This window comes from Myotis davidii, unplaced genomic scaffold (genome assembly GCF_000327345.1).
Source record: "Myotis davidii unplaced genomic scaffold, ASM32734v1 scaffold132, whole genome shotgun sequence".
In the NCBI taxonomy this organism is placed as follows: domain Eukaryota; kingdom Metazoa; phylum Chordata; class Mammalia; order Chiroptera; family Vespertilionidae; genus Myotis; species Myotis davidii.
Window position 1 is genome coordinate 3,032,540 of NW_006285258.1, and position 27,308 is coordinate 3,059,847.

General features: G+C 40.1%; 1 protein-coding gene and 1 long non-coding RNA gene across 6 annotated transcripts in view; one reads left to right on the top strand and one right to left on the bottom strand.

The window, feature by feature from the left end:
- The window catches only part of ATP8B4 (ATPase, class I, type 8B, member 4), a 220,759-nt gene extending 206,654 nt beyond the window's left edge, over positions 1–14,105 (top strand). For all 5 annotated transcript variants that reach the window (XM_015558941.1, XM_015558943.1, XM_006756016.2 and 2 more), the window contains 3 exons: positions 7,319–7,457; positions 10,103–10,233; positions 11,870–14,105. In XM_015558941.1, the coding sequence (XP_015414427.1) occupies positions 7,319–7,457; positions 10,103–10,233; positions 11,870–12,151 (552 nt within the window). In that variant the 3' untranslated portion in view covers positions 12,152–14,105. The remainder of the gene's footprint in view (positions 1–7,318; positions 7,458–10,102; positions 10,234–11,869) is intronic.
- Positions 14,106–15,011: 906 nt separating this feature from the next.
- LOC107181866 lies at positions 15,012–27,016 on the bottom strand. The gene is made up of 2 exons (XR_001512580.1): positions 26,823–27,016; positions 15,012–15,111 (listed from the first exon to the last, which is right to left on the bottom strand). It is a non-coding gene; the product is annotated as an uncharacterized LOC107181866 (long non-coding RNA).
- Positions 27,017–27,308: the final 292 nt, after the last annotated feature.

The following is a 27,308-nucleotide window of genomic DNA, read 5'->3' on the forward strand; positions in this document are numbered from 1 at the left end:
GTATTCATTTCCTCTTTTAATGTGGATTAGGGAAATAAAACTATTTAAAATTTCTTACCTTTGATTATCAAGGTTTTATAAGAATGATACCCATGCGTTCTCAGAGGGATTCACATTTAGGACTCAGAATAATCATTGGTAACCTGGTGGGACTATCCACGTCTGTCTGGTTCAGTCCTGATTGGCCTTTGTCTCTCCAAGATTAGTCTCTGCCTTCCATCTCCTCAAGGGCAACTGTGATCCACCTCACTTTTCTCTAATGTTAACACTAACATCTTATATAATCACGGTGCAATTGCCAATACTATGAAATTAGCCTGGGTACAATACTATTAACTGAGCTACAGATTTCCTCAGTTTTTCCATTAAAGACCTTCTGTTCCGGGGTCCCACATTGCCTTTAGTTGTCATGTCTCCTTAGATTCCTCTAATATCCAACAGTTCTCTTTCCTTGTCTTTCATGGTCTTGACACTTTTGAAGAGTGTCAGGAGTATTGTAGAATGACCCCGGGTTTGTTTGATGTTCTCTTAAGAGTAGACTGAGATTGTGGATTTGGGGGAAGAATCACAGAGATGTGTTCTTGTTGCATCCTATTAGGGAGCACATGATATCAACATAATTTATTATTGGTGATGCTGAACTTGGTTACATAGTTAAGATGATATCTTTCAGGTATCCCCATTATAAACTAACTGTGTTTCCCTTTTCATACGCTAGTCATTAGAAGTGAGTCACTAAGTGTAGTCCACATTCAGGGGGAAGAGAATTAAGCTCCATTTCCTAGAGAAAGGAGTTTCAAAGAATTGGTGGTCATATGTTAAAAACATAACTGGTATAATTTTAAATAAAATTGACATAACAAACGGGGATTCAAGATTTACCCAAGATTACACAGTGACTGCATTGCAGGTTTAGGACTAGGATTCACTAGTCTTATTTCCCAAATAAATGTTCTTAAATAAAGGCATTTGTGTTTTTTGAAAATGTGAGGTATTTTCTACATGACAACTATTACTGAGTTTCAGGGTATTTGGCATAGTTGGGAAGCAGTGATGCGCACATGGAGTTGTACTTCCAAACACGGGGCTCTGGGTCTCACCACTTGGTGGCTGTGACCTCTGCCATGGTACAGGGTTACAGTCCTCTAACTCTTATCAACATACTCCTGTTCCATAGATTTCTCCTCTACTTGATTTCTCCCTGCCTCACCCATATGCCCACCATTAATTCTGAGGGGGCCGAATCAGCTGGGAGACTGAGGAACTTTCTGGATAGGAGAATGAGAAAGGAGAGATCGAGGCTAGTGATGGTGGCCTAGAAGCAGAATGGGTGAGCATGAATACCAGTTTCCAACCTCTGGCACGCTTCATTTATTACTGTACTCCAACTTAAACTAGGTGTCAAGCACAGGTATTTGTTGAATGAATGGAAGGGCAAGGGATATGAAGAGAGAGGTTAAAGTTGAGCAAAGGAAGTGAGAAGAATTTGGTTGAGGTACCCAACTATCCCCGTTGTATTAGTTAATTCCCATTTAACCTCAGATGAGTAAAGCAAGCCTGTCCTTGGTGTTAGCCTTCAGAAACTTGTGTTAGCATTACCACTATGAGTAAGATCATGCTTTACATACTTTGTAGTGCCACTATGCAGTAGATATTATTGTCCCCTTTTACAGATGAAGCTGAGCCGTTAAATGACTTGCTTGAGGTCACGCACTGAGTTCCAGGTCCAGAACTGGAACCCAGGCCTATCTGACTCCAGCATTTTCTGGGATAAAGTATTTTATTTTACAGAAAGACTGTTTAAAATGAAAACTTTCAGGCAGTATGAGAAGAAAGGTTACACTGAGCATAAAGGAAGATGGATACCTTCTTGTTTATATAGGAGAAAGAAAGAGAGAGGTCCTAAAGCTGGGAGCACTGGGGTTTAGGAGAGAGAGACTATCTGAAGAACAGAGGAAGAAGATGTCTGTAGACACTAAAAGCATACTTGGCCCACTTCCTTCTGTCAGGCTTTTCTGGTTTTTAGAGTAACAACAGCAGCTCCCAATAATTGAACATTTCCTATGTAAACGAATTGTTACTGAGACAATTCCAACATCTCATTTACTCCTCTTCCCTCACAGCCCTCTAAAACATAGTTGCTATTACTATAGATGAAAACAACAAACATGTTATAGGCCAGGATTTAAACACAGAGCTGACCTCAGATCCTCAACTCCAAAGCCATGTGGACCTCCCTCCTTTATAAAGATAACTGGAAGCTGTGGCCTTCTGCCAGTACATAGTAGCTACAGGGAATGCATGGTCCACCTCTATCTTCCATGAGGGGATACCCAGGACACCAATACCACCCTAGAATAAAATGGGAGAGACGCTCTGTTCACAGACGATAAACACACAGGTCCTCTTTCAACCTCAAAATTTCAATTTAAGGAATATATAGGTTAATTCCTGTCATTTTAGTCTATCACTTATTTTTATGTCTAGGAAGCCATGAAAATGTCTGCTTTACCTTAGAATTCTTAGACATGAATGCATAAATGTTTATAATCATGAAAACTCAGCAATTTTGGCTTCAATCAGAAATTGCTGTCCTATATATTTAGAATAATACGTTTGAGGAATTCTTTGAATGCACTCACTTTGATTGTGGCATTGATAACCTTTTCTCACTGTTTAAGCTTGACTTGTGATTGTGGTACAATCCCCATGAAATTTCCTTGGTCTATATATAATTACAGTTATAAATCATATGGTATGTATGTGTTCTGCTCATGCTATTGGCCAAACTGTACCCATGTCTATTATTTTTTAAATATCAGTTTTCTTCAGTTATTTAAATTATAAAGTTCTCCTTTTAACATTTCAAACAATATAGAAGTGTTTAAAATAAAATCAACCGTCTTCCTTTCGTTGCCTACACTTTCCTGCTTAACTACTATTATGATTACTATAGCTCAGTCCTTTCACATTTTTTCTTTGCTTTGAGACACGCACACACACATATGTATTCAAGAAAATTCTTGTAATTTTTGTAACACGCTTTTCTCACTTAGTGACATATGCTGGACAGCTTTCCAAATCAACACATTCAGATCTATTGTAATCTTATTAAGAGCTGCACAGAATTTTATAATACGGATATATAATAATTTATTCACCCTTTCTCTAATGATAGACATTCAGGATGTTTCCTTTTTTTTCTTTTCCCTTTTTTTTTTGTTTTGTTATTGAAGCAATGCTGCCATGCATCTACTAGTACATATATTTTATGTACTGTCAGATAAATTTCTAAAAATGAAATTTCTGGAGCCAGAACTAATTTTTCCCAATCTGATAAATGAACAATGTTGTGTTTTTTTTCTCATTACTGGGTCAAAGAGAATAAACATTTTAAATTTCATAAATATTGCCATATTAATTTCCAAAAAGATTGAAGTTACAAACAAGAGAGACTTCTTTAAGTTTAAAAGGTTTATTAAAAGCCACCAGGTAACCCTAGCTGATTTACCTCAGAGTGTAAGCATGCCAAATGAAGGATCCCGGGTTCAATTCCGGTCAAGGGCACATGTCTGGGTTGTAGGCTCCATCCCCAGTAGGGGGCATGCAGGAGGCGGCTGATCAATGATTCTCTCTCATCATTGATGTTTCTCTTTCTCTTTCCCACTCCCTTCCTCTCTGAAATCACTAAAAATATATTTTTTTAAAAAGCTACCAGGTAGTGCCAGAATCTTCAGGAGGGCAAATGAAAAAGGTAGAGCCACAGCCAGGCTTAGCCACTGGAGGCAGCACCCAACAACAGGGCTGCATTGTTGTAGGGAGAACACTGCTGTTGCTGTCATTCACAGCTTTGCTCTGGTCACACTGGATGGAAGGTGAACCACAGAGTCCCAGGAATCATCACCTCCACCACCAGGCTTGTCAAATGTTGAGAGAAGTTTAGTAAGCTTTCAATGGCGATTATGATTCTTATCAAGCTCTCCTTGTATTTCAAGGAGATTTTACTTTAAATAATTTGAGGCTATGTTATTTGCCATATGATAGTTCTCATTTAATATCTGTTCTTTATATCTTTTATCTTTTTTCATGATAAAATATCCTTATTTAAATTTAAATTTTTTATATTTTTATTTTTCTTGCTTTTATTAGTCTACATTTGCCTGATGTATAATTTGGGCCCATGCCTTCATTTTCATCTCATTCTATTAGTTTTTCTCCTTTAATAAGAGAATTAAACTACTCATCCTATCTAATAAAGAGGGAATATGCTAATTAACTCTTACACCATCACAAAGATGGCAGCGCCCACAGCCAATAAGGCGGGAATATGCTAATTGACTGCCCCACCCTCAAAGATGGCAGCACCCATAAACACAAGATGGTGGCGCCTAGTCCCCTCAACCCTGCGGGGGTGGCAGGCATGCGGCAAGGCCGAACCCACCCCCAGGCAGGCCTGGCCTTGCCACGCACCTGCCTCCAGAGTCCCCCACTCCCCTTAGCCCCCAGGGCTGGCCTGAGGCTCAGGCAAGCCTTGAATGGTGGCTGCCCAGCTGATGCCCCAGATGCAGGCAAGCCTCAGATGGCGGCTGCCCAGCCGCCCAGGGCCGCCCAAGGCTCAGGTAACCAGGGCTGGCTGAGGATTGCGTTGCCGGCAGTGGCAGCAGCAGAGGTGATGGGGGCATGGCCTTCACCTGATGGCCAGGTCGCTTCCCGCCTCCAAGGGCTCTCAGACTGTGAGAGGGGGCAGGCTGGGCTGAGGGATCCCCCTCCAGTGCATGAGTTTTCATGCACTGGGCCTCTAGTTTTATTATAATAACTTATGTGTTTTACCTTGTTCCTTTCATGTTCTTTTAGGATTATTTTTAATTCTATCTTTTTATTTCAATTTTTTTTCCTTTATATACTTGGATGCCCTGTGCTTTTTTAATATCCTACTTATGAGTAATTTACAACTTTTACTATTGAATTCCTATTTTACTAGTGATTCTCCCTATTTTTGTAGTCGTTTAAATCTTTATTTCTATATGACTATATCAAAACTAAGTAACAATATCCTTTTACCAAATGCTTCACTAATCTGTTTTGCACCTTCCCTCACCCACCTCCAAATTAAACAATTTTGGAAATGTTTTTACTTTACTTCACCCTCCCTGTCTCTACTCCTCTCCCCAACTCTTGCTCATTAATAATTTAGAACTAAACCATGATGTTATAAAATGCTCCTTAAACATATATTTTGAATGTTTCAAAATTTTTTCTAAATTAATACTGCAGTTCATACTCACATTATTACTCATTTAGAGCCAACTACAAATTTACAAGAACCATTGCTCACTACCAATTTTATCATCTTTGTCTTCTGCTATTTTGAGGTCTTTGTTCTGATTTAATTTTTATTTGGTTGCAGCAACTTCCTTGAGTAATTTCTTCAAAAAGGGAAGATAGATTTTATACTTTTGAGACTTCTTTCTTTGCCTTTGTATTGAAATACACTATTGGAATGGCATAAGATTGTTGAGTCGGAGCCTTATTTTGGAGGAACTATGTAAATGTTGTTCCATCATATCCCAGTTTCAGTGTGGCAGTTTGATATTAGGTTGATTCTCTCCTTTGTAAGTAATATCTTCTCTAGAAGCATGTGTTCTTTATCCTTGGACTTCACAAATGTCACCAGAATGTAACTTCTTTCATTAATTTGCCTTGGATTTAGATTGCTCCTCCACATTTGAAAACCTTTGCTGCTTCCTATGGCAGAGCAGTTTTCTTCTGTCATTTCTTTGATCTTTACATTTTAAGTTTATTTTCCATTCTAAAATGTCATTTTTTTGTATATTGGGCCCAAGGATCTGACATCTATGGATTTGCCATCCCCGTTTCATATCTTTTTGCACATGGTTTCTATTTCTTCAAGTTTTTGCTCTCTGTTGTGAGATATTATTTCCATTTGTTTTTTCCAGAATATTAATTCAGTTCTCATTAGGGACTATTCTTATTTGGTTTCTCTACTCAACTTCTTAATTCAGAAATAATGCTTTTTTTCTTCCAGAATTTTTTTCTTGGGATCTAATTGCATCCCCTTAAGAGTTCTCATTACATTTTTTTTTGTTATTGTTGTTATAGTACTTGTCTGTATTTTCCATTAGTTCTGCCTCAATAGGAGCCACCTGTTCTTCTTTTTTTAGTGAAGTCTGAGATTCATTGTGATTTTTCCTTGCCTACGCATACCAACATGATCCAGGCTGTTGGTGTCTCTGGATAATGAGGATCTGATAGGCGGTAGAAGATAGATTTAGAGATTTTGTCTAATGTCTTAGTAGCCAAACTAACTGGAAAATCAGCATCTGTTTGCTGAGGCATGGGTGGCAGGGCTTTCTGTTCTCAGACCACTTGAGGAGAGAAAATGCTGCCCCTTTATAACCCCTGTAGTTTACATCCAAGGCTGCCAGCATCCTTTAAATGGGTCAACATTTTAAAAAGCAGTAAACTTCAAGTGGGAAGTGGACATATATCTCCATGTGCAGAGAAGGATCTATATACCATGTGGGTAGGACCCGCTCAGGCAGGAGAGAAATCTGTGATCTGTACTTAGATCATTTGGAACCTGTGAGGTACATATAATGACATCAGAACCTACCTTTTTTTCCCTCTCTGATAATGCAAGGGTTCATATTCACTGGTGGCTTGCTTGACACTCTGACAACAGTCCATGCTATCAGCTGTGCTGCCACAACAAGTTATTGGAAGACAGAAGAGCTTGTGAACATGCTCCCAGATCACTATAAACCCCAGCATCTGAACTTTATGTCAGAAGAGAATGAAGGATTTTTCTTTGTTATTATTTGAATAATTTAAGAGAAAGGATCATCAATATGAGATAGAATATTAGTGTCAAAGAGATTTTGCCAGTGTGAAAAATGGTCATGTGAAAATTTATGTTCAGATTATATAAAATGTTGCACTTGCTCACTAAAGAAAATAACTTTTTCCAACAGGAAATTTTGAAAGCTATTTGTAAAGTAACATTGAAATGAGAACTCATCCCACTTTCTTATTTCCCTATAAAAAGAAGCTTCACATGTTATCCCCTTATTCTGACTCAACCTTGACAATTATAATGGCTTTCAGATATAAGTTCTAAAGTCAGTTGCCAAGCAGAAATGTCGTCAGTGCCCCGTGTTGTGCAAAATGTGGAAGTGCCTATGGTTGTTTGGGAGCTAAACAGGTGCAACCATTTTTTCACAGAGCAGTTCTGGATAAAGACCCCTCAGTAAAATGATTCTCTGAAAGATCTCCCCTGTGTATTTGACTTTGTTTGCAGATAGCCTTGGATACCAGTTACTGGACGGTCATTAATCACGTCTTCATCTGGGGCAGCGTTGCCACTTACTTCTCCATTTTACTTACAATGCACAGTAATGCCATGTTTGGTGTCTTCCCAAACCAGTTTCCGTTTGTTGGTAAGTGAATCCTACTATCGACTGGGGCCTAGTGTCATGCTGTCATTTATTTGTCTTTGTAATTTATTTTCTGGGTTGGGTGGGACTAGGGGTAACCAATAATCTTTTTTCTAGGAATTGATTGCATCAGAGGCATCTGCAGGCTTCCAGACTTGAAACAGTCCCTGAAAGACTAGTTTCTGCTGTCCTTAACCAGATGCAGAAGAATCATTGAGATAGCTGCTTCCTGGTTCCCAACAACCCAGAGGCAGTAAACTGCCTCTTTGAAAACAAGGGCATATATATCATCTAACTGAGACGTGTATGGTAGAGGAAAGAAAAAGAGCAAGAGATGCTGGGCTTTGCCTTTTATGCCATATTATCACCAACATATCTGCCAAAGATTACCAGTGGAACTTATTTGCATTAAGTAAGAAAAAAATGATGGATCATTTACAGACTTCTAAAAAATTTGGTACATTAGTCTATAAGTGGCATGAAGAGTAGGCTCAGACATTAGATGACCGCAGTTCGTGTCAGCTTCACCACTTATAAGCTGTGTGACCTAGGAACAAGTTTCTTTTCCTTCCATGCCTTAATGTTTTCACTTCTAACCTGAGGATACTTATAGTTCCTAGTTTCATAGGAAATTTGTGAGGGTTAAATGAGACAATACATATAAAATGCTTAGTATGTGACATTTTATATAGTACTTTAAAAAAACAAATGTTAACCATGATAATGGTGATGATGATGATGATTCAAGAAAATGTGGCTTGGGGACATTTCACAGTGATTTGAGCAGCAAATGGGTAGCAAAGCACCTCCTCATATCCCTTATGATCTTGATATTCTATGATTCTACAAAAGTGTACATCTGGTCTATCTGTGGTGTATACTACCATTGCTCTCTACATTTCAAAATGATCCTAGCAAGAGTCACTGAACTTTACACAATGGGGCTACTAACACATTTTCTCAGAAGTTTTGAAATCTCTAGGGTGTGTGAGAGAAGTTGGTAGCAATGTTTTTGAGTTCATCCAAGCAAACTGTGGAGTGATGTATAGTGACAACCTTCTTGGGCTCAGTCAGGCAAGACTGAGATTTGCATCTACTTTTTGGGGCGTGCATTCTACACAAAGATTTGTAGAAGACTTCATGTAAAAAGCAAAATAAGAGCAACGATAGCATTATACATTTCCAATGATGCAAAGGTTCCTCAATTTGTAATTCCATTTAAATTCACACATACACTTAAGAATGTTATTCTTCAACTTTTGCCTTGCCTTGCATGTACATGGAAATTTTAAATTGCACCACTCTTACTTAATACGTAATATGAATACTTTGCTTACCAGAAGATTCCAGCCATGTAGAAGAAACATGATGGTTATGAATAAAAATAAGCATATTAGGAAAGAGAGACATTAAAACTATTTTTAAGGTTTTTTTTTGGCTGCCAAATCTGAAAGTTCAGTGCATTGACTAGAAGATTTTCAGTCCTAAGAGAGCATTCTAGAATGCATAATGGGACTGGAATGCCTCAACCAGAGAAAGTATTTTGTGTGGGGACTGCTCTCTCCAGCTAAGCACATGTCATTCCAGGAATTAATTACTGTGCTCCAATGAGACTTTTCAAAAGTTAGATCAACATTGGGGTTTAAGAAAAAAAAAATTCCTTAGTAGCCAGCAGCAAACAGGAATGTGGTTTTAAAGCAAAGCTTGTTTTTATTTTTTCCTCAGCCATGCCTGGGATACTGAGCTTCAAGGAGCTCAAAGAGACTATTTCTTTATTTATCCTCCCCCAAGGATATTTTCCCATTGATTTTAGGGAGAGTGGAAGGGAAGGGGAGAGACACACACACAGAGAGAAACATTGATGGGAGAGAGAAACATCTATTGGTTGCCTCCCACATGTGCCCCCACCGGGGTGGGGATTGAGCCTGCAACCGAGGCAGGTGCCTCTTATTTTTAAGAAACAAAAGACTCAGGAAGACCCTTTGATCTTCCCCCTAACTGCCTAAAAATTTAGATAGAACCTTCTCCAGGAAGGGAGTTATCATTACAGATAACTATACTTTAATATGAACTAGGTGTGATAGATAGGGAGAAAACTAGCAAGGCCCATTTGATCTAAATCCTCCCTGTACCCATTATTAAAGATGGTCCAACAAACATTTATTTACCAGACATTTGCTTCTCCATTTCCTTGTGAAGTGCCTTCTTTCCCTTTGAAGTCGAAACCGCTACTTCCTATCCCTACTCCCCTTTCTCCTTACCTCAAGATGGCTTGTAAGCCTCAACTGCTAGGGTAAATGTGCCTTTTAAAAATAATAGCTGCTTTGTAGTTGAGGGATCTAGAAACTGGGTGAGAGGATTGTGCTTCACTCATGAAGCTGGGCTGAACCTGACCAAGAGGATGCTCCAGCTGACCGTCTCCAAAGGGTCAGGCCACCAAGTAGTTCCCAAGAGTTATCAGTCTTACCTTATCCTCATCACCATTGAACATACCATATAGTGGGGAAGACACCTAAATTAGTGGTTCTTCTTGGATGGTCCAAATATCGCCATTCCTAAAAAGGCCTTATGGGTATAGTCAACAAGCCTATTAATTCAACCATTCAATTCTATTTATAAACACAAAGTATATTTTCCTTTAACAATAGGAAATGCACGACATTCCTTGACCCAGAAGTGCATCTGGCTTGTCATTCTCCTAACGACAGTGGTTTCAGTTATGCCTGTGCTGGCATTCAGATTTCTGAAGGTGGATTTATTCCCGACCCTGAGTGACCAGGTATGTTGTGTTGCTGGTGAGTCCTTGAAGGGCTGGTTCTTGGTTCTTGGAATTGTGTTCTTCTCTGCCTGATTGGAAGCCCAGTGAAGGGCCAATGAACTTCCCATTGGCAAACACCCTCAAGTACACAATGTCACATCACAGAAGATGCAACTGCTTACATCTGAATGTACTAGCCTTATGAGTAATGACCAATAAAGACAAATGTCTAGACTAAATATGGGTGGGGAGTCATAAATGACAACTGAAGTTGGGTATTTTAAAAAGTTGACTGGAAGCATTTTGGACAATTGTTCCAAGGGAAAGACAAGCAATGGGGAAAGTTATTGTCTTGGGGGCAAATAAAGGGTACAGTAAAAAAGAGACAATCAAGGTAGAAGGAGCTCTAAATATTTGTATAAATGTAGTACAGATTCAGAAACATGGAGGATATTTTACCTTCTGAACAGATTAAGAAGGGGAATAGCAGCATAATGGATGGATTGGAAAATAGAATGGATTATAGGAATGCAGAAACCAAGGGATTACCATAACATATTTCAGTGTTTCCTGAGAAGAGGAGAATAAGCAGGACAATGCCAAGTTAGGTCTGGACTCAGGTAAAAAGAGAAAAGGAGAAAGAAGGAGAGATACATTTGTAGCCATATCAAGAGAAGGGTAAAGACACTAATGGGATGAACAACCAGACCAACGATGCTCAGAAGAACTGAAATGGAACGTTCCTTGTCATGCTGTCCCTCTCATTCTGGGGCCAAACTATAAAAATATTCCTTCTGAAATGATTCCTAGAGTCCCCTCTAATGTCTGTCCTTTCCCTTTGCCTGTGAAAGCTCACTCTTATGTAAACCAAGAAAATGATGGATGAGTTGAAGGAAGAAAGATGATGATCATTTCTTGCTATATTTAGTCAGATTGTGACTTTCTGCTTAACAGTTTTTTACTGACACAAAAATCGGAGTCCAAACAATCAGCTGAATCAGAGAACAAGGTGGCTTGCAAACCTTGTTCTAAACCTTGGATCTTTTCTCCTCAACTTTAGAGGGAAATGAAAGAAATATTGGAAACCCACCCAAATGATGTTGGCCTCTTCAAAAGGTGACCAACCCCCACCTCCAAAGAAATTAAAACCCTGAAAATCTCATGATACCTTGACCTATACCACAAGAGTTGAAAATTTCTGATTCTCATTTTAAAATTTTGTCCTTGTCTAGTTCCTAATGACTATTGGATTCTGAGAATCTCCAAAAGAAGAAAAGGCCTGTTTTGAGGAGAAAGAGGACTGTAAATTGTTATACTGACCATGTTTGGGTGGTGCATGCTAGAAAATCTTAAAGTATGTTCCTATTCATTTAAGATGGATATATGAAATAGAGACAATAATAAAATTTGCCTTAATACTTCTTGCTTACTTATTAGTCTTTTGGTAGAAATAAAAACTGACCAGTGCCCAGGGTAATCCATTAGTTAGAAAAGTTCTTAGTTTTTAGCTGAAAAATTCTGTTTTGCGATTAAGGTGAGTATTTTGTTAATGTTGATGTTGTTTTTACTGAGAAGGCTTTCACTTCACAGAGTGACCCACTGCCTAGAGTGTGCTATTTGGATGCACCACCTCACTCTGGATCTCCTTCCTCTCCAGATCCGACAGCGACAGAAGGCTCAAAAGAAGGCACGGCCTCTGCGTAGCCGAAGGCCTCAGACTCGTCGATCAAGCTCAAGAAGATCTGGATATGCTTTTGCTCACCAAGAGGGCTACGGGGAACTTATCACATCTGGAAAAAATATGCGGGCTAAAAATCCACCCCCAACATCGGGGTTGGAAAAGACACTGAGTAATAGCACTAGTTGGATTGAAAATTTATGTAAGAAAACCACAGACGCAGTGAGCAGCTTTAACCAGGATAAAACAGTGAAACTGTGAGTCAAGATGAATTTGAACCACATAGTTATCTTTTCACTTCAGCTGGAGCTGGAATTCAGCTGGCTCCGGAGCTTGGGATTGGGGCTAGGAGTGGGGCAGATTGCCTCACTTAATTTAAATCTGTGGCAGACAGCTGCCTGGTGCCTATCAAGTAGGGGTGTACTCTACCAGAAACCAAGTCAGATGGTCACCATCTAATTTGCGATTTGGCAGACAAAACCCTCACAATATAAGCACAGGGTTTTATCAATTTAGACACCGGTTGACCTGAACTTTAGAATTTTATGTATTGAGAAAACTTGTAAATCTGCATATACATTGAATGCATCTTCAGGTGGATAAAAGGGTGCATTCAAAAGGTATATACCCCAGCTGAGAAAGCATGCTTGTTTACAGATAAACACGTATATGTAAGATCAGCCTTTCCCAAGATATGCTTTTAATATTTAAAATTATACTAAGATGCTTTCAGATTAAGATATCTTCCTAGTCTTAATATCTATCTGTGGGTTCAGCCAGAACAAAAATCACCTTCATACCTGAAGAATAGAAAAACACATCGGTGTTCCTCATTTTTATGCTAGTCTAGAGATGGTACAGCTTGAGCATTTTAGCTGGGGGATAAATTGGTAAGTTGGTCAAATTTATTCAAAAAACTTACATGGACCTGTTCATGAAATGGCAAAGAGAGGCTCTCTAATAAGTGTTCTAAATACTTTTCAATGACTTCTATAACAATCTTGGTAGGAGCTTGCCCTGTGTTATCCTGAACCATCAATGGAACCAGCAAAGCATTGAAATTTCCAACTTTAATGATAGCATTCCATACAGCATATGGGCAAATACTTTCAACATTTCTTATTTTAAAAAGTTCCATTTGAAACCAAATTAATCAACATTCTTTTCAATTACAATTAAATACCCAGGCTTAAGTCATTCAGAGTGAGTTGCTTTTGGTTTTTAGCTATAATGCTTATAATTCCAAAATAAACATATGTAGATGAGGCTGATTTTTTTTTGGAGATGCTCTAGTCCAAATGTGAATCACCAATGTAGTTTCCATAAAAGAATTCAAGCAGATTTGTGTTTAAAGTCCAGCTCTGTTGCTTCTTACCTCTATAACTCTCGGCAGGTGAAGTGCCTCTCTGAGACTCGGCTTCCTCCTCTGCAAAATGAAGATATGCTACCTACCTCATGTGGTTGTTTGAGGATTGTCAAAGCACAAATTCTCAAATCATTAAAAACATAATTCTCAGAGGAATAGATCATGAGGTTAGGCCCATTTAATTCACCATCAGAATAATAGAGCAATTGAAAAGGATGTGAAGAAGTAGAATTTAGCTAATCACTGTGAAAGGCCTTGAAATGAGATTTGCAAAGTAAGATATAAAATGGGTCAGTGTCCTACAGGGAAATAAAACTATGACCATGGAGGTGAATTTCTCTACCAGAAAGCAAAAACAAGTCATCCCCATGCCTTATCAATTTTTTTACAAGTCAACATCCAACTTTACAGGGTTCTTGATCTGGTTCCTATTAAATTATTAGTCAAACTTCTATTTCCCAAATGAGTCAAATGGTCCTTGGATGGGCTTGATGAACAATGGGCTAGCATAATATTAGTAGGTCACACAATCCTGTTTTTTTGTTTTACTTTGTTTGTTTTTTTGGCCTTAATTTCCAAGTCTGGGATAAATTTCTTTGAATGGGATCAAATAAGATATGTGTCAAAGAACCTAATCATAGTAAATGCTCATATATGTTCCCTTTGCCCCTACATGCCTGTGTAGACTCACCAAGATACTAGTTTTCAATGTCTAATGTGTTTGCTCACTTTTTATAACATTTTTGAAAGATTTGAAAACTTTCAGTAAATATTTTGGCAATATTGGTGTTTTATGTTTTGCCACTTCTTTATTGGGAACTCAAAGAATTTTTGTCACATTGGCCAGCTGATTTTTTTTCCTTTCTCCTTTACATGCCTGGGGAAAATGTACATCATTCTTAGGATTGGAGTCAAGAATAAAACAAACCAATTGGACCTGTGTATAAGGGACGGGAAAAGTCAGGAATGTTCCAAGTTTGCAAATTCAGTTCAAATTAAATAAGGCTGTTTATAAACAGATAATGTGGATGATTGTGAGAGAAACACATTATCAGCTTACTTTGGCCCCATGAGATTCAAATTAGCTCACACACCCATTGCGAGATCATTTGATTACAAGTGCCAGAGATTATTTTGAACCTGAACAAAAAGAGTCTGAAGAGTGACTGGTGATAGCAGTACACTGGGGAATAATAAAATTTTAATTTTACATAAACATTATCAGATTATTTGGAAAGAAAATGTATTTTCTAGATTCAGGACTGATGTTGGTAGCCTTGAGTTTTTAAAACCTTAGTTCAAGTTTTGAGCTTTTATAGGCAACTAGAGGCCCATAAAATTCATGCACTTGCGGGGAAGGGGGGTGTCCTTCAGCCCAGATTGTAAGAGGGCGCAGGCCAAGCCAAGGGACCCCAGTGGAGTACGATCAGGGTTGGGGAGGGACACAGGAGGTTGCCCAGCAGGGGAACCTCTCGCTCCAGGGTGTATCCGGCCCATCTCGCTCAGTCGGACCATAGAAGGGCTCCAGGGTGTATCCGGCCCATCTCGCTCAGTCCCGATAGTCTGGACCCCAACAGCAAGCTAACCTACCTGTTGGAGCGTCTGTCCCCTGGTGGGCATTGCACATCATAGCGACTGGTTGGCTGGTTGACTGTCTGCCCCTTGATGGTCAGTGCACAACATAGTGAGTGGTTGAGCAGCCTTAGCATATCATTAGTATATTACACTTTGATTGGTTGAATGGACAACCAGACATTTAGCATATTAGGCTTTTATTATATAGAATTGCTCATTGTATTCCTTTGAGTTACATCTGCAATCTTCATCTCTCTCATCTGCCTCCAGGTATACATACCTGTGAAGGAAAGAAAGAAAGAGAGATGAAGAAAGCAAGAGAGGAAAAAAGCAATGGAGAGAAAAGAGGAGAAAAGGAGATGAGTTTCCAGTTATATATCTCTGAAAAATAAATTTAATTCCTCAAAGATTGTATTTGAGAAGTGAATACAAACCCTCATTCACAGTTAATGTGAGATCAAGAGCATTTTATTAGAAAGGGGGCCAGGCTCTCTCTGGCTTCTCATTGCATGATGCTGCTGATTTGTGGTGGGTGGGTCATGCCACTAACTTCCCCCGGCCTTAGCCACCCAGCCATCAACAGGAAAATCAGGCAGTAAGGTCTCAAAGACCCTTTCTCATTTGCCCATTCTGTGAGCTTTTCTTGCTAGTGTTTCACATTGTAATTGTTGTTGATTTGAGAGGGGGGGAGAGAGAGAGAGAGAGAGAGAGAGAAGAGAGAACTGAATTCTCCCTTGAGGACAGAACTTGACTCTTGCACTGGTTTGTATTTCTCTAGAACAGCCCTGCTATTGCTTAGCTCTCCACAGAGATGCTAAACCCTATGGTAGTGCTTTTGCCTGGGTCAGTTGAATAAACTCAATTTCTTGCAATTTAGTAAGATCTTATATCACACTCTCTCCTTTCCTCTCTGCTGCTTTACATATCAAATGTATATAGAAACAAAGGTAAGATACTTCTGTCTGGTAAGAAGAGGGTCATTTTAAAGCCCTTTCCACCTCATCCCTGGACTTAGAGGAATATTTTTTAAAAAATTAATTTGTTGACATTGGTTAATAACATTACATAAGTGTCATGTACAATTCTATAATACATCATTTATATATTGTTCTGTGTGCTCACTACCCAGTCTAGTTTCCTTTTATCACCATATATTTACCGTCTTCATTCTCCCCTTCTCCTCTGATAACTGTTACCTGTGCCTATGAGTAGGTTTTTGTTTGTTGCTTTCTGTTTTATATCCGACATGTAAGTGAAATCATATGTTCTTATGCTTTTCCGTGTGACTTATTTTGCTTAGCTGCTTCTCTCAAGATCCCTCCATATTGTTGCAAATTACAGTATTTCCTCCTTTATTATGGCTGAGTCGAATTCCTTTGTGTATATGTACCACATCTTCTTTATCCAATCATCCATCGAAGGATAATTTGGTTGTCTCCATCTCTTGGCTACTGTGAATAATGCTGCAGTGAACATAGAGGTACATATATCTTTACAAATAAATGTTTCCAGATTTTCATATGGCAGCTCTATTCTTAATTTTTTGAGGACCCTGCATTCCACAGTGGCTGTACCAATTTAAATTCCCTCCAGCAGTGTATGAGGGTTCCTTTCTCTCCATATTCTCACCAAGACTTGTTATTTCTTGTTTTTTTAATAGTAGCCATATTAACAGGTGTGAGATGATAACTCATTGTAGCTTTGACTTAAATTTCCCTGATGGCTAGTGAAATTGAGTATCTTTTCATACATCTGTTGACCATTTGTATATCTTCTTGGGAAAAGTATCTTTTCAGATCATCTACCCATTTTTAAATTAGATTGTTTTCTTCTTGTTGTTGAGTTGTATGTGTTCTTTATATATTTTGGATACTAGCCCCTTATTTCTGGTATTCTTTGCAAATATTTTCTCCCACTTGGTTGGCTGCCTTTTTGTTTGGTTGACGGTTTCTTTTTCTGGCAGTAGCTTTTTAGTTTGATGCAGTCCCATTCATTTATTTTTTTTGCTTTTACTTCCCTTGCTTTTGGGATCAAGTTTACAAAAGCCTCTCTGACACCAAGGACCATAAGTTTGGTACCTATTTTTTTCTATGTATTTAATTGTTTCAGGTCTGGTCTTATATTTAAGTCTTTAATCCACTTTTGAGGTAACTTTGTGTATAGTATCCAATAGCAGTCTAGCTTCACTCTTTTGTATGTGGCTTTCCAATTTTCCCAGCACCATTTATTGAAGAGGCTTTTAGAGGAGTTTCTTTAAGCCTCAGCTTCCTCAGGATTCAGGTTGAAACAACAAAGCTTGAGTGGTTTCCTTCATAGTTGTACATAATTTTTCAGTTTCTTTATGTATTTACACAGTGTTCTTTGAGCCTCACCACAATCCTGTGTAGTGGTCAGAACGTTCATGTTGAACCCATTTCTAGGAAGAGGAAATGAGCTGCAGAGAAGGTGAAGTGCTTAGCCCTATATTTCCAGAAAGTAAAAAAGTTGCTCTGATCTGACACCTAATCCAGAACTTCTTACCAACAACTCCTCATTCCACACCCAGCTCTCTCTCCTTACAGACACGAGATTCCTGAACAGTCCATCCCTCTTTCTAAAGCAGTCATTCGATTCCTCACGTGTACAGATTCAGGGAAGGAGTACAAACAAACGTCGGTGTTTTGAAATGTGTGTTTCGGGTGTTCTCTTTCTCTCTCGATGCAAATAAGCACGATTTCCTCCCTAGTTGAATAGTGGAAGAAGGCAGAAATTATGATGCCTTCTGGATTGGGGTGGATTTCTGCGGGGCAGGAGTCAGATAATGACGCGAGGCCACAATTTTCCAATTTTTACATTGACATCTGGTATTAAATGTCTGCAGTTTGCTCTACTGCGTCAGATTTCATTCCTTGGTGACAAATCACGAACTTTTGCAATTCTCCAGCCGAAGCATTTTGCTGAACTGACTGGAAGTCAGAACATAATCCATGTGTTTCAAAATGCTCATTGCAAAATATTTGGAGGCCCTGGCTGGGCAAATCTGTAGGTGTGGAGCTATAACTTAACCAAGAGAGGGGCCTATCTGTCCTAGAGTTTCCAAACCCCTTGGCAGATCTACTCCTATAACCCGTGCAGAATGCAAATCAGCTTGGAGTGTGGTAAACATCCTGTGCTCAAGAAATAATAATGAGTTGGCCAAAAATCTCTGGCTATCTCAGTTTGGATTCCTGTAAGGTTTGCAGGGGCAAGTTTAAATTTTTAATAAACTGCAGCCCTGGGCTCACACAGAAAAATCATATTGAATCAGGATACACGAAGATATGATGCTTAACATAATTTGAAGGTAATGGTGGTTGGTTCATCCTTGTCATAAATGTTTCTATTCTTCCTGGCTGCTTCTAGGTAGTGTGAGCAGTGAGTAGGATATTCCTTTTTTGTTGTTGTTAATCCTCACCTGAGGATAATTTTCCATTAATTTTTAAAGAGAGTGGAAGGGGAGAGAGAGAAACATCTATGTGAGAGAAAAACATGGATTGGTTGCCTCCCACATGCACCCCAACCAGTAGGGGGACCAAACCTACAGCTGAAGTAGGTGCCCTCTACTGGGAATTGAATCTGAGACCCTTTGGTCTGCAGGCCGAAGCTCTATCCACTGAACCAAACAAGCTAGGGCTAGGATATTCCTTTGATGGAAGATGATCTTACTGCTGGTCCCCTCTCTGATTATCTTCCCTCAGTTTGCAGCAACATGTAAGTATAGCTGATGCACTTAGAGATGAATTCCACTATCTACAGAACATCCTCAGTAAAGGTTTTGAATAAAATTCCTATTACTTTCTTGAGATGATGTCCTTTTGATAGATGTAAAAGAATTGGGAATCATAATTAGGTGACTGGGGAAGATACCAAAGTTATTATCAATCAGTTTGGCAGGGATGTTGATGAATAAGAATGGACATGAGTCATTCATGACCGGTGCTGCCCCACAGCTAATGGTGCATGGCACCCAGCCTATTCTGACCACATTCTAAGTCACATATGAAAACAATTCATTTTTCTTCATAAGGTACCTACTTGGTCTGACTAGATAAAAACAAAATTCTAAGCCAAGTAATTCATAGATACTATAAGGCAAGTCAAAATATTTCCTTGGTGCTGGTTTGCTATACCAGCTAATAGTTTGTTTTCTAAAGCTATAAAATGATGTTCTGAACACCAGGAATACCTTTTAACTGCACAACATTGATAACAAAATATCCTTAGGTATTGTGAATGATTTTTTGTATCTGTATGAATTACATTGTTGATTAAGTAGTTTTATAAATAAAACATTTATAAATAATTATGGTTCAGGAGTTTTGGAGTTCAGTTAAATTTTTGATGATAGAAAAGATCACTGGGAATATCTCTTTGATTGACTGGACTTTGTTTTACAATTCTGTTCCTTTCTCACAGTGTAAGAGAACTTACAGTCAGTAGACACTTCATCATCTCAGATGTAATGTGCTAATACATGTAGCACTGCTGGGCTAAGCACTGAGTGTGGGAGGTGAGGGTATGAGATGTATAAGAAACAGAAAGTTTCTCTTTCCTGCCCTTGGGAAGGTTCTAATCTAGAATCTTTCCACGGAGCACTACACATACCATAGTTCATAGAATTTAGGATGGCATGAATTCAAAGATGCGTCATTAATTTATAGGCTACTTGGAAACAAAAAAATAATTGTCAATTTTAGAATTTTAAGGATGTCATTGCACGTAAAATTTATTCCTAATTTCAGAGATTTAAAAATACGAATATGGTCTTTACTGGGTTGTAGAAGGTTGAGACATGGCTGGTGGAAAAATACAATGTATGGATGGTGACTACTTTTTAAAGAGGTTTGAAGGGCATAATAGTTTCAGTAGTTGTTAGGGGATAATAAATTATTTTTATTTTGCAGCCTAGGGAAAGGGAGAGCCTGGAGAGGCAGGGGAAAGAAGGTACTCTCAAAGGGGGAGTGTTTCAGGGCCTCTTCACAGCAAATTAATGCTGCAAAGAACAGTGAGGGCGCTGCTGCGATGATCCTGGGCAGATGCACCGCACCTCCCAGCAGCCCACAGAGAGGATAGGTGACCTCTAGGCAGTTCCCGGGACCTCTAGGCTTTGCCAGGTGCTGTGAGAACATCACTTCCTCCTTAGATATCCACTGTATGGCCCCTGGGGCCCCTGGGATTTAACTGGTATCATTCTGGCTAGTTAATCTGAGTCATTTACTTGTATTTTATGTTCTGCTGCAGCATCCTCCCAGAAAGAATGAGAAGGTTATTTATTGCTGGATTCATTCATTAATTTTGTAGAGGAAAGCACTGGTGTGGTGATTGAGTGTCTGGGTTCTGGGGTCAGTAGCCTGGGTTTAGCTCCATCCCCTCAAGAAAATTCCATAACAAAAAGCTGAATTAATACAAATAAATAATCAGAAGCTGCCCAGGTTACCAGAAAAGCAACCACAGGTTTGTACTCCAGAGGGCGGCATGGTCCTTGCCTCAGAGGAAATTTAACAGGCCTTTGTGTTGAAAATTTGGGCTCAAGGAGGCTAGATAGAACGGGACTGTTGGAGAGAAGGTTGGACTCTGGGGGTTAAGGAGAAGCCCCAATGACCAAATGCTGGAAAGATGGATTTCTCACACCTAGGAGATAGAGGCTGGTGCATTTTATTGAGAGGTAGAGATTCTAATCTCGCTTGTCTCTCAGAACCCCAAGAGGCAGAAGGAGGTGTTACACCTCGATGCTTTGGGTATGCCTGGGGGATGATCTGCAAGCTGGGTAGTTTAGTCTGTGGCCAGCGGAGAGCTGGAAGGGCAGCTGTGCCCAGATATGGGGAGCCAGAGATCAACAATGGAGACATGGAGGCCACGGACATAATGACACCCATTAGGGACTAAGGGACTAGGTCCTTCCCTGGTTCCTGGAACCAGGTAAGACCTGAGATTCTTGTAGAAATCAAGAGGATGGGGCAGGGAGACTGGAGGCTCAGAGCCAGACTAATTGGATATAGAAAGATGAAAGAATGTAAGGCATTTCTTATATTTCAGTTCTGTGGAGCAAACTCATACCCATTAAAAATTCTTCCACTTGCTATTCTGTATAATTGTCATCATTATCAGCTCATTTTGAGAAGTTCTCATGAGTTATGTGTGTCTAGTCCACATTACCTGTAGGGCTTGTACTCTTGCCTTTCCCCCAAACTCTTTTATCCATACAGTAGTGGTATTCCTTAATCCACTTACCCACTAGGCTGAAGTCAAGGATATCAGACCCACAAAGGCTATTCTCCATTGGACACTCATTCTCTTTTTTAAAAATATATTTTTAAAAATATATTTTTATGAGAGGAAGGGAGAGAGAGAGAGGGAGAGAGACCTCAATGATGAAAGTGAATCATTGATCCCACTGGGAATCAAGTCCACAACCTGGGCATGTGCCCTGACCAGGAATTGAACTGTGACCTCACTGAGCCATGCTAGCTGGGCTGGACACTCATTCTTATCAACTGTCATTTCCACTTTATCTGGGCTTTCTATCTGATCTGAAAAGTGGCCTGGAGACTTTCTCTAAAACAGCATCATAGAGCATCCAGAGGCATCCAGTTGACTTACTGCTGGATGGGAGGGTTCATCAGAAAGAGGGGAAGAGGATGAGTAGAGTGCCTTCTCCATATTCTGGGTGCTCTGGATGGCTCCAAGGTGGAACTATGTTCTCTGGGTATCAGTGATAATTGAAACCAAGTCCACAACCTGGGCATGTGCCCTGATCAGGAATTGAACTGTGACCTCACTGAGCCATGCTAGCTGGGCTGGACACTCATTCTTATCAACTGTCATTTCCACTTTATCTGGGCTTCCTATCTGATCTGAAAAGTGGCCTGGAGACTCAGAAAGAGGGGAAGAGGATGAGTAGAGTGCCTTCTCCATATTCTGGGTGCTCTGGATGGCTCCAAGGTGGAACTATGTTCTCTGGGTATCAGTGATAATTGAAACAGGGTGATAAGGTGGGTGGTCTGTCTTGGGCATCCTCTGTCACTCAATCTTTACTCTTCTCAACACCTACCACTACCTTCCTCATTCAAAGGTTGTTCTTTTACTTTTGTCTCACTATCTTCTCAGTTATCTGCTAACTCCTGTAAAAGTGTTCCAGTTGACGCTCCTGCATTCTGACAGGGGACTTTCTATTTCATGCAGGAATCCCCTTCAGAATAAGCCTACAGGTGCCATTCAACCTGTGCTCAAATGTCCCCAGTGATGCAGCAATCATGAACTGAAAAGCAGCTGACCCCCTCATAGGACAGCCCCATTGGTGAGAAAACACCTCCTTCTCCTGACCTGGGATCTGTTTCTTCACAGACACCACCCATTGCCTGTTCTGCCCTTGGAGAAGAGGGTGAATCAGTCTCTTCCTCATGATAGCACCTCAAGTATTAGAAAACAGATGTTCTCTCCTCTGTCCTTCTCTCTTCCAAGTTCCATCACAGCTTCTATTTACCACCTATAGTCTTTACAGCAGTCTGTGGTCTGACGTGGGAGTTGGAATTGTCCATGATCTCTAAAATATTTTAATCTTCCTTGGGAACCTTGTCGTGATCTTGGAGGGAGTACCTTGAAGGTGGAAAAATATACAAAAATAGAAACTGAGAAAAAAGGTGATGACAAGCTAATGTCCAAATAGTCATGAAAGTTTCCTTAACATCACTGCTTACTGTGGGGTAGTCCCATATGTCTTTGGCACAAAAACAGTTGAAGAACAAAAACCAACAAAACAAAAAATATTCTCATGGAAAAGGAGGAAGTTGAGGATCATGGGGAATTAGGAAGGCGGTATAATTGGGCAGAAAGCCATGAGACAGACTGAGTTGTAGGAAAGAAGTGAAAAACTATCCACACAATGGGTAGTCTGGCTTCCTGAGAAGCAGAGAGAAGGTGAAGCATGCTGTCATTTAGAAAGCTCATCACCTGTAGGACTGCTTAGCGAAGACACTTACCTTCTTCTAAACCATTTCCCCACTGGGGATCATTGGACATTCCTTGAAGGGTTGTGAGGATTACATGAGAGAATGATTACAAAACAGAAGATAAACCTGCGGGCGGCCAGATGAGTGAAGCAGCCTGGGTCCTGGGTGCCAGAGGGAAGCTGGTGCCGGCAGCTGGGGCAAGGTAGGCCTAGTCTTGCATGAATTTTCATGCATCGGGCCTCTAATCCTATATAATAAAAGCCTAATATGCTAAGTGTCCGGTCATCTATTCAACCAATCAAAGCATAATATGCTAATGATATGCTAAGGTTGCTCAACTGCTCGCAATGACGTGCCCTGACCACCAGGGGGCAGATGCACCAACTGGTAGGTTAGCTTACTGGTAGGTTAGCTTACTGCTGGGGTCAGGTGATCAGGACTGAGTGAGATGGGCCAGACATGCCCTGGAGCCCTCCCGCAATCCCTCCCTGGCTGGCCAACCTCCTGCGTCCCTCCCCAGCCCCAATAATGCACCATTGGGGCCCCTTGACCTGGCCTGTGCTCTCTCGCAATCCAGGACTCCTCAGGGGATGTTCAGAAAGCTGGTTACAGTCCAATCCTGCAGGCCAAGTGAAGGGACCCCACTTGCACACAAATCTGTGCACTGGGCCCCTAGCGTGTGTGTATATATATATCGGTTCTCAACCTGTGGGTCGCGAACAATGAAAATACATCCTGCATATCAGATATTTACATTATGATTCATAACAGTAGCAAAATTACAGTTATGAAGTAGCAACGAAACTAATTTTATGGTTGGGGGTCACCACAACATGAGGAACTGTATTAAAGGGTCACGGCATTAGGAAGGTTGAGAACCACTGAATTATATATATATGAAGCTGGGATCCAAACCCCAGGGGTCTGGTTCTTCCATGGCCTGTGGTTTTAACCCAATGTCCTGTCTCAGACACTCAGTTTTTGAGTTCAGTCTTTCTAGGTCCTGGTGGCTTAGTTTTGGTCACAAGTGCGCACACTACTCACTACAAGTCTTTATTTTAGCTGATTCCCTGAGTTTCCAGGATTCATTTTTCTTAACTGTTGTTTTTTTCTCCCCCTCTTTCCATCTTATGAGTTAATATGAGGAGAAAATAGCAGGTTATTTTCTCTAAAAGTTATCTTATCTGCTTTGTTTCTATTGTAGAAAGTCAGCACATGCCTTGAGCTAACACCAGGAATGTACTGATTTTCCATGGAGCCCTGGGGATTCTCCAGACCCAGCGCCTGGAATCAGTCTCAGCAAACTTTCAACGCAGGTTGCTTTCCCCCATATTGTTTAGTAAAGTGCTTCTAAATTTTTTATGGCCATGAAAGTATTTTTCAGCCAGGTCAGGCAGAACAGGTTGCTTCAGATTTTTGAGTCAGCCCCAGAGCTCTGCAGGCTTAAAAGACTTGGTCACTTTTGTTACTGTCTTCCAGGTTTTGGTGCTGATCAGCAGCAGACAAACCTGCCAACTTCATCTCTCTCAAATTGCCATATTTTTGTTTTAAATGTGGTACCAGGTGGTTTGAGTGGATGCATGGTCTGCTAGAAAGTTGACTGTGTCTCTTTCTCCACCTCACTAACCTGGGTAGGACAAAATATTTTCTGCAGTATTTCCATACATTTCTCCTTTCTGCTGCTTTGTTGTTGTTGTTGTTGTTGTTGTTGTTCTTGCATGCCTCATTTCTCCACACAATTAAATAAAAAATACAGAGATATTTAACAATTTGCAAAGGTAAGTTATTTATTTTAAGTTTCCCCCAGGTGCACTTGATTAAGGAAAGCTCCCTCAACTTGGAACCCCAGTGTCCTGGAAACTGGATGTGTGTTGGTTAGAAGATAAGATACACCTGTCGGCTTCAGGGAAGCAGTTGTCCCTGTGACTGCGTTTACAGTCCTTATGCATACCCCTGGGATCACACTATTACAATCATGCTGATTCTAAATTAACAAGCTTGTCTTCTCTAGAGAGAGATACTCTATGGGAAAGGGCCCAGACCATATTTGCCTTCAAATTTCCAGTGAATTGCATGGTTCCTGGCAGATAATTTGTTGTCACAATATCTGCTAAATGAATGAATGAGCATGATTCAGACAATGAAAGTTCTCTTCTGCACAAAGCATTGACGTGGTCTTTTGGCAACATTAGACTTGGAAAATGTATCTACCATTTAACCAGTGGTACATGAATACAGTGTGTTGACCACATCCTGGGGAGAAATTCTATAGTTTCACTGCTTTAATCATTCTTTTGTGTCAATATCCAGCATGAAGTAAAACCACACAGGAGTTACTGAGTTCTTAAAGACCTCATTAACTGAACCCCACACACAAAAGGTCTATTTTAAATGCACTGCATCTTTAGGGCTTTAGGCAGTTTTTCCTCTGTGACTAATAAAGTATTTTTCCTTGGATTTAACTTTTTATATTTACATTTTCCCCAGCCTGGTTTGTCATTACTTGTTTATATTTTACCTCTATTTATTGTATCTATTCCTCTATTGCAAACCACTTGAGTCCTTTGGGAAATGAGGTGGGATGTGACTAAATAAATGAAAAGATGCTTTTATGTCATAGGGAGGTGATTGGGACTCAAATAAGAGACTGTGGGGGAGGCGATGGAAGTTGTCTTTCTGTTTTCCACTGGTCCATTCCATGGTCACTTAATTCACATTGCTGCTTGCTTCTGCTAACTAATGTAGATACTGGGGAATCATACCTTCCAAAATAGTGACTGGAAGCCTTTTAAAAAAATAACATAACTTAGTCATGGCACTAAAAGAACCAGTGATTCCACCTCAACAGTTCTTTCCAGCCCCCAAAGAACTCCTCGGGTTTTGTTCTTCAGGTCATTAGGGCTGGGCTGCCCATGAGGACATTCTTACTACTTCTTGGCATATCAGTTAATAAAGCAACAGGCTGCATTTCTGGGATCTCTAGGGGATATAGGAGTAGCATAAAACCCTCAAGGGACTTCAGGTCAATGAGGAACAGAGTTTGGTACGTGGCATATGAAAACAGTTGAAATAGCCCTGCATTTGGAATAAGAACTGAGTTCATGGCCAGGCTATGGGATCTTGAGCATTTTACCTAGTTTTTACAGTCTTCATTCCCTCACTTGTCAAACAGAGCTGATAGCAAGGGTATTGTCAGGATTAAATAAAAGAATGAATAACAAAGAAGTTTATAGCTTACAAAACAATGTGTGCAGAATACATCTACACTAATAAAAGGGAAACATGCAAATTGACTGTCCCTCCACTACACCCACCAGCCAATCAGGGTGCGTATGCAAATTAACCCAACAAATATGGTGGTTAATTTGCATATGCAGGCGTGGAGCAAAGACTGAAGATGACTGGACTGAAGACTGAAGAGGCTTGGCTTCTCTGCTGTGGCTGAACCAAAGGCCTGGGTCCCGGGTGCCAGAGGAAAACTGGTACCGGCAACCAGGGGAAAGAAGGCCTATTGTACGAATCTTCATGCAACGGGTCTCTAGTGTTATAATAAAGAGTGTTTAAATTTGATATAAAATGATACACTTGAAAGAATTTCGGAGGCATATTAATCTGGATTCATATGTACTTACTAGCTGTCAGGTTGGGGTGAGGTACTTGACATTGATGAGTCTCAGTTTCTTAATCTGTACAATAGGTATATCGAAGCCTGCATCACAGAGCTCCTGTGAATGTTAGCAGCAATGTATGGGAAATATAAAGCAGAGTGCCTGGCACATAATATGCCCTGAATAAATGGGAGCTTTCATTTTATGATTACTCTAGAGTAACAATAGAAATCACATATAATTTAGCCCTGGATTGTTTGCCTACAGCCTGTTGGTAGTGTAGGAGTTTGGAGAAGAGGTACACCAACTGTATTTGGTGTCTTATTAAAATGGCCTTAGGGAAGAGGAGTGATTTAAGATAGGCCTGCAAAGGCAAGTAAGCTTTACTTAGGAGGAATAAACAGTAGTTTACTTACCCAGATTAGTACTCTGGGTGAAGACAGGATGGTTCAGTCAGGATCACACATCCTTCTCAGATCTTCTATAGCACCTAGCACTGGAGCCCGAGTTATTTACACATCTGCCTCTCTCCCTGTGAACTCATGGGAGGAAGCAAATTCATTGTTTTCATCTTTGTACCCATAAAGTAGTGGCTCTCAATCTGGTGACTTTCAACCCATGAACTTTCAACCTGTAAAGCTTTTAAAAATACCCAGGCTGGGGCCTCATGCCAGTCCCATTAAATAGAAATCTCAGGGTATGAGTTTTGGGTATTATTGATGCTTTTCAAAGCATTCCAGGCATTTATCACATGAATCCCAGTTGAGATCCAATGCCTTACAGCATCAACCACACATGAGTATAGTCATGTGCTACATAACAACGTTCCATCAATGAAGGATGTCCTAATGCATGCTGACAGGAGAAGATTTGACTTTGGGTGGTGGGCACACAGTGCAATA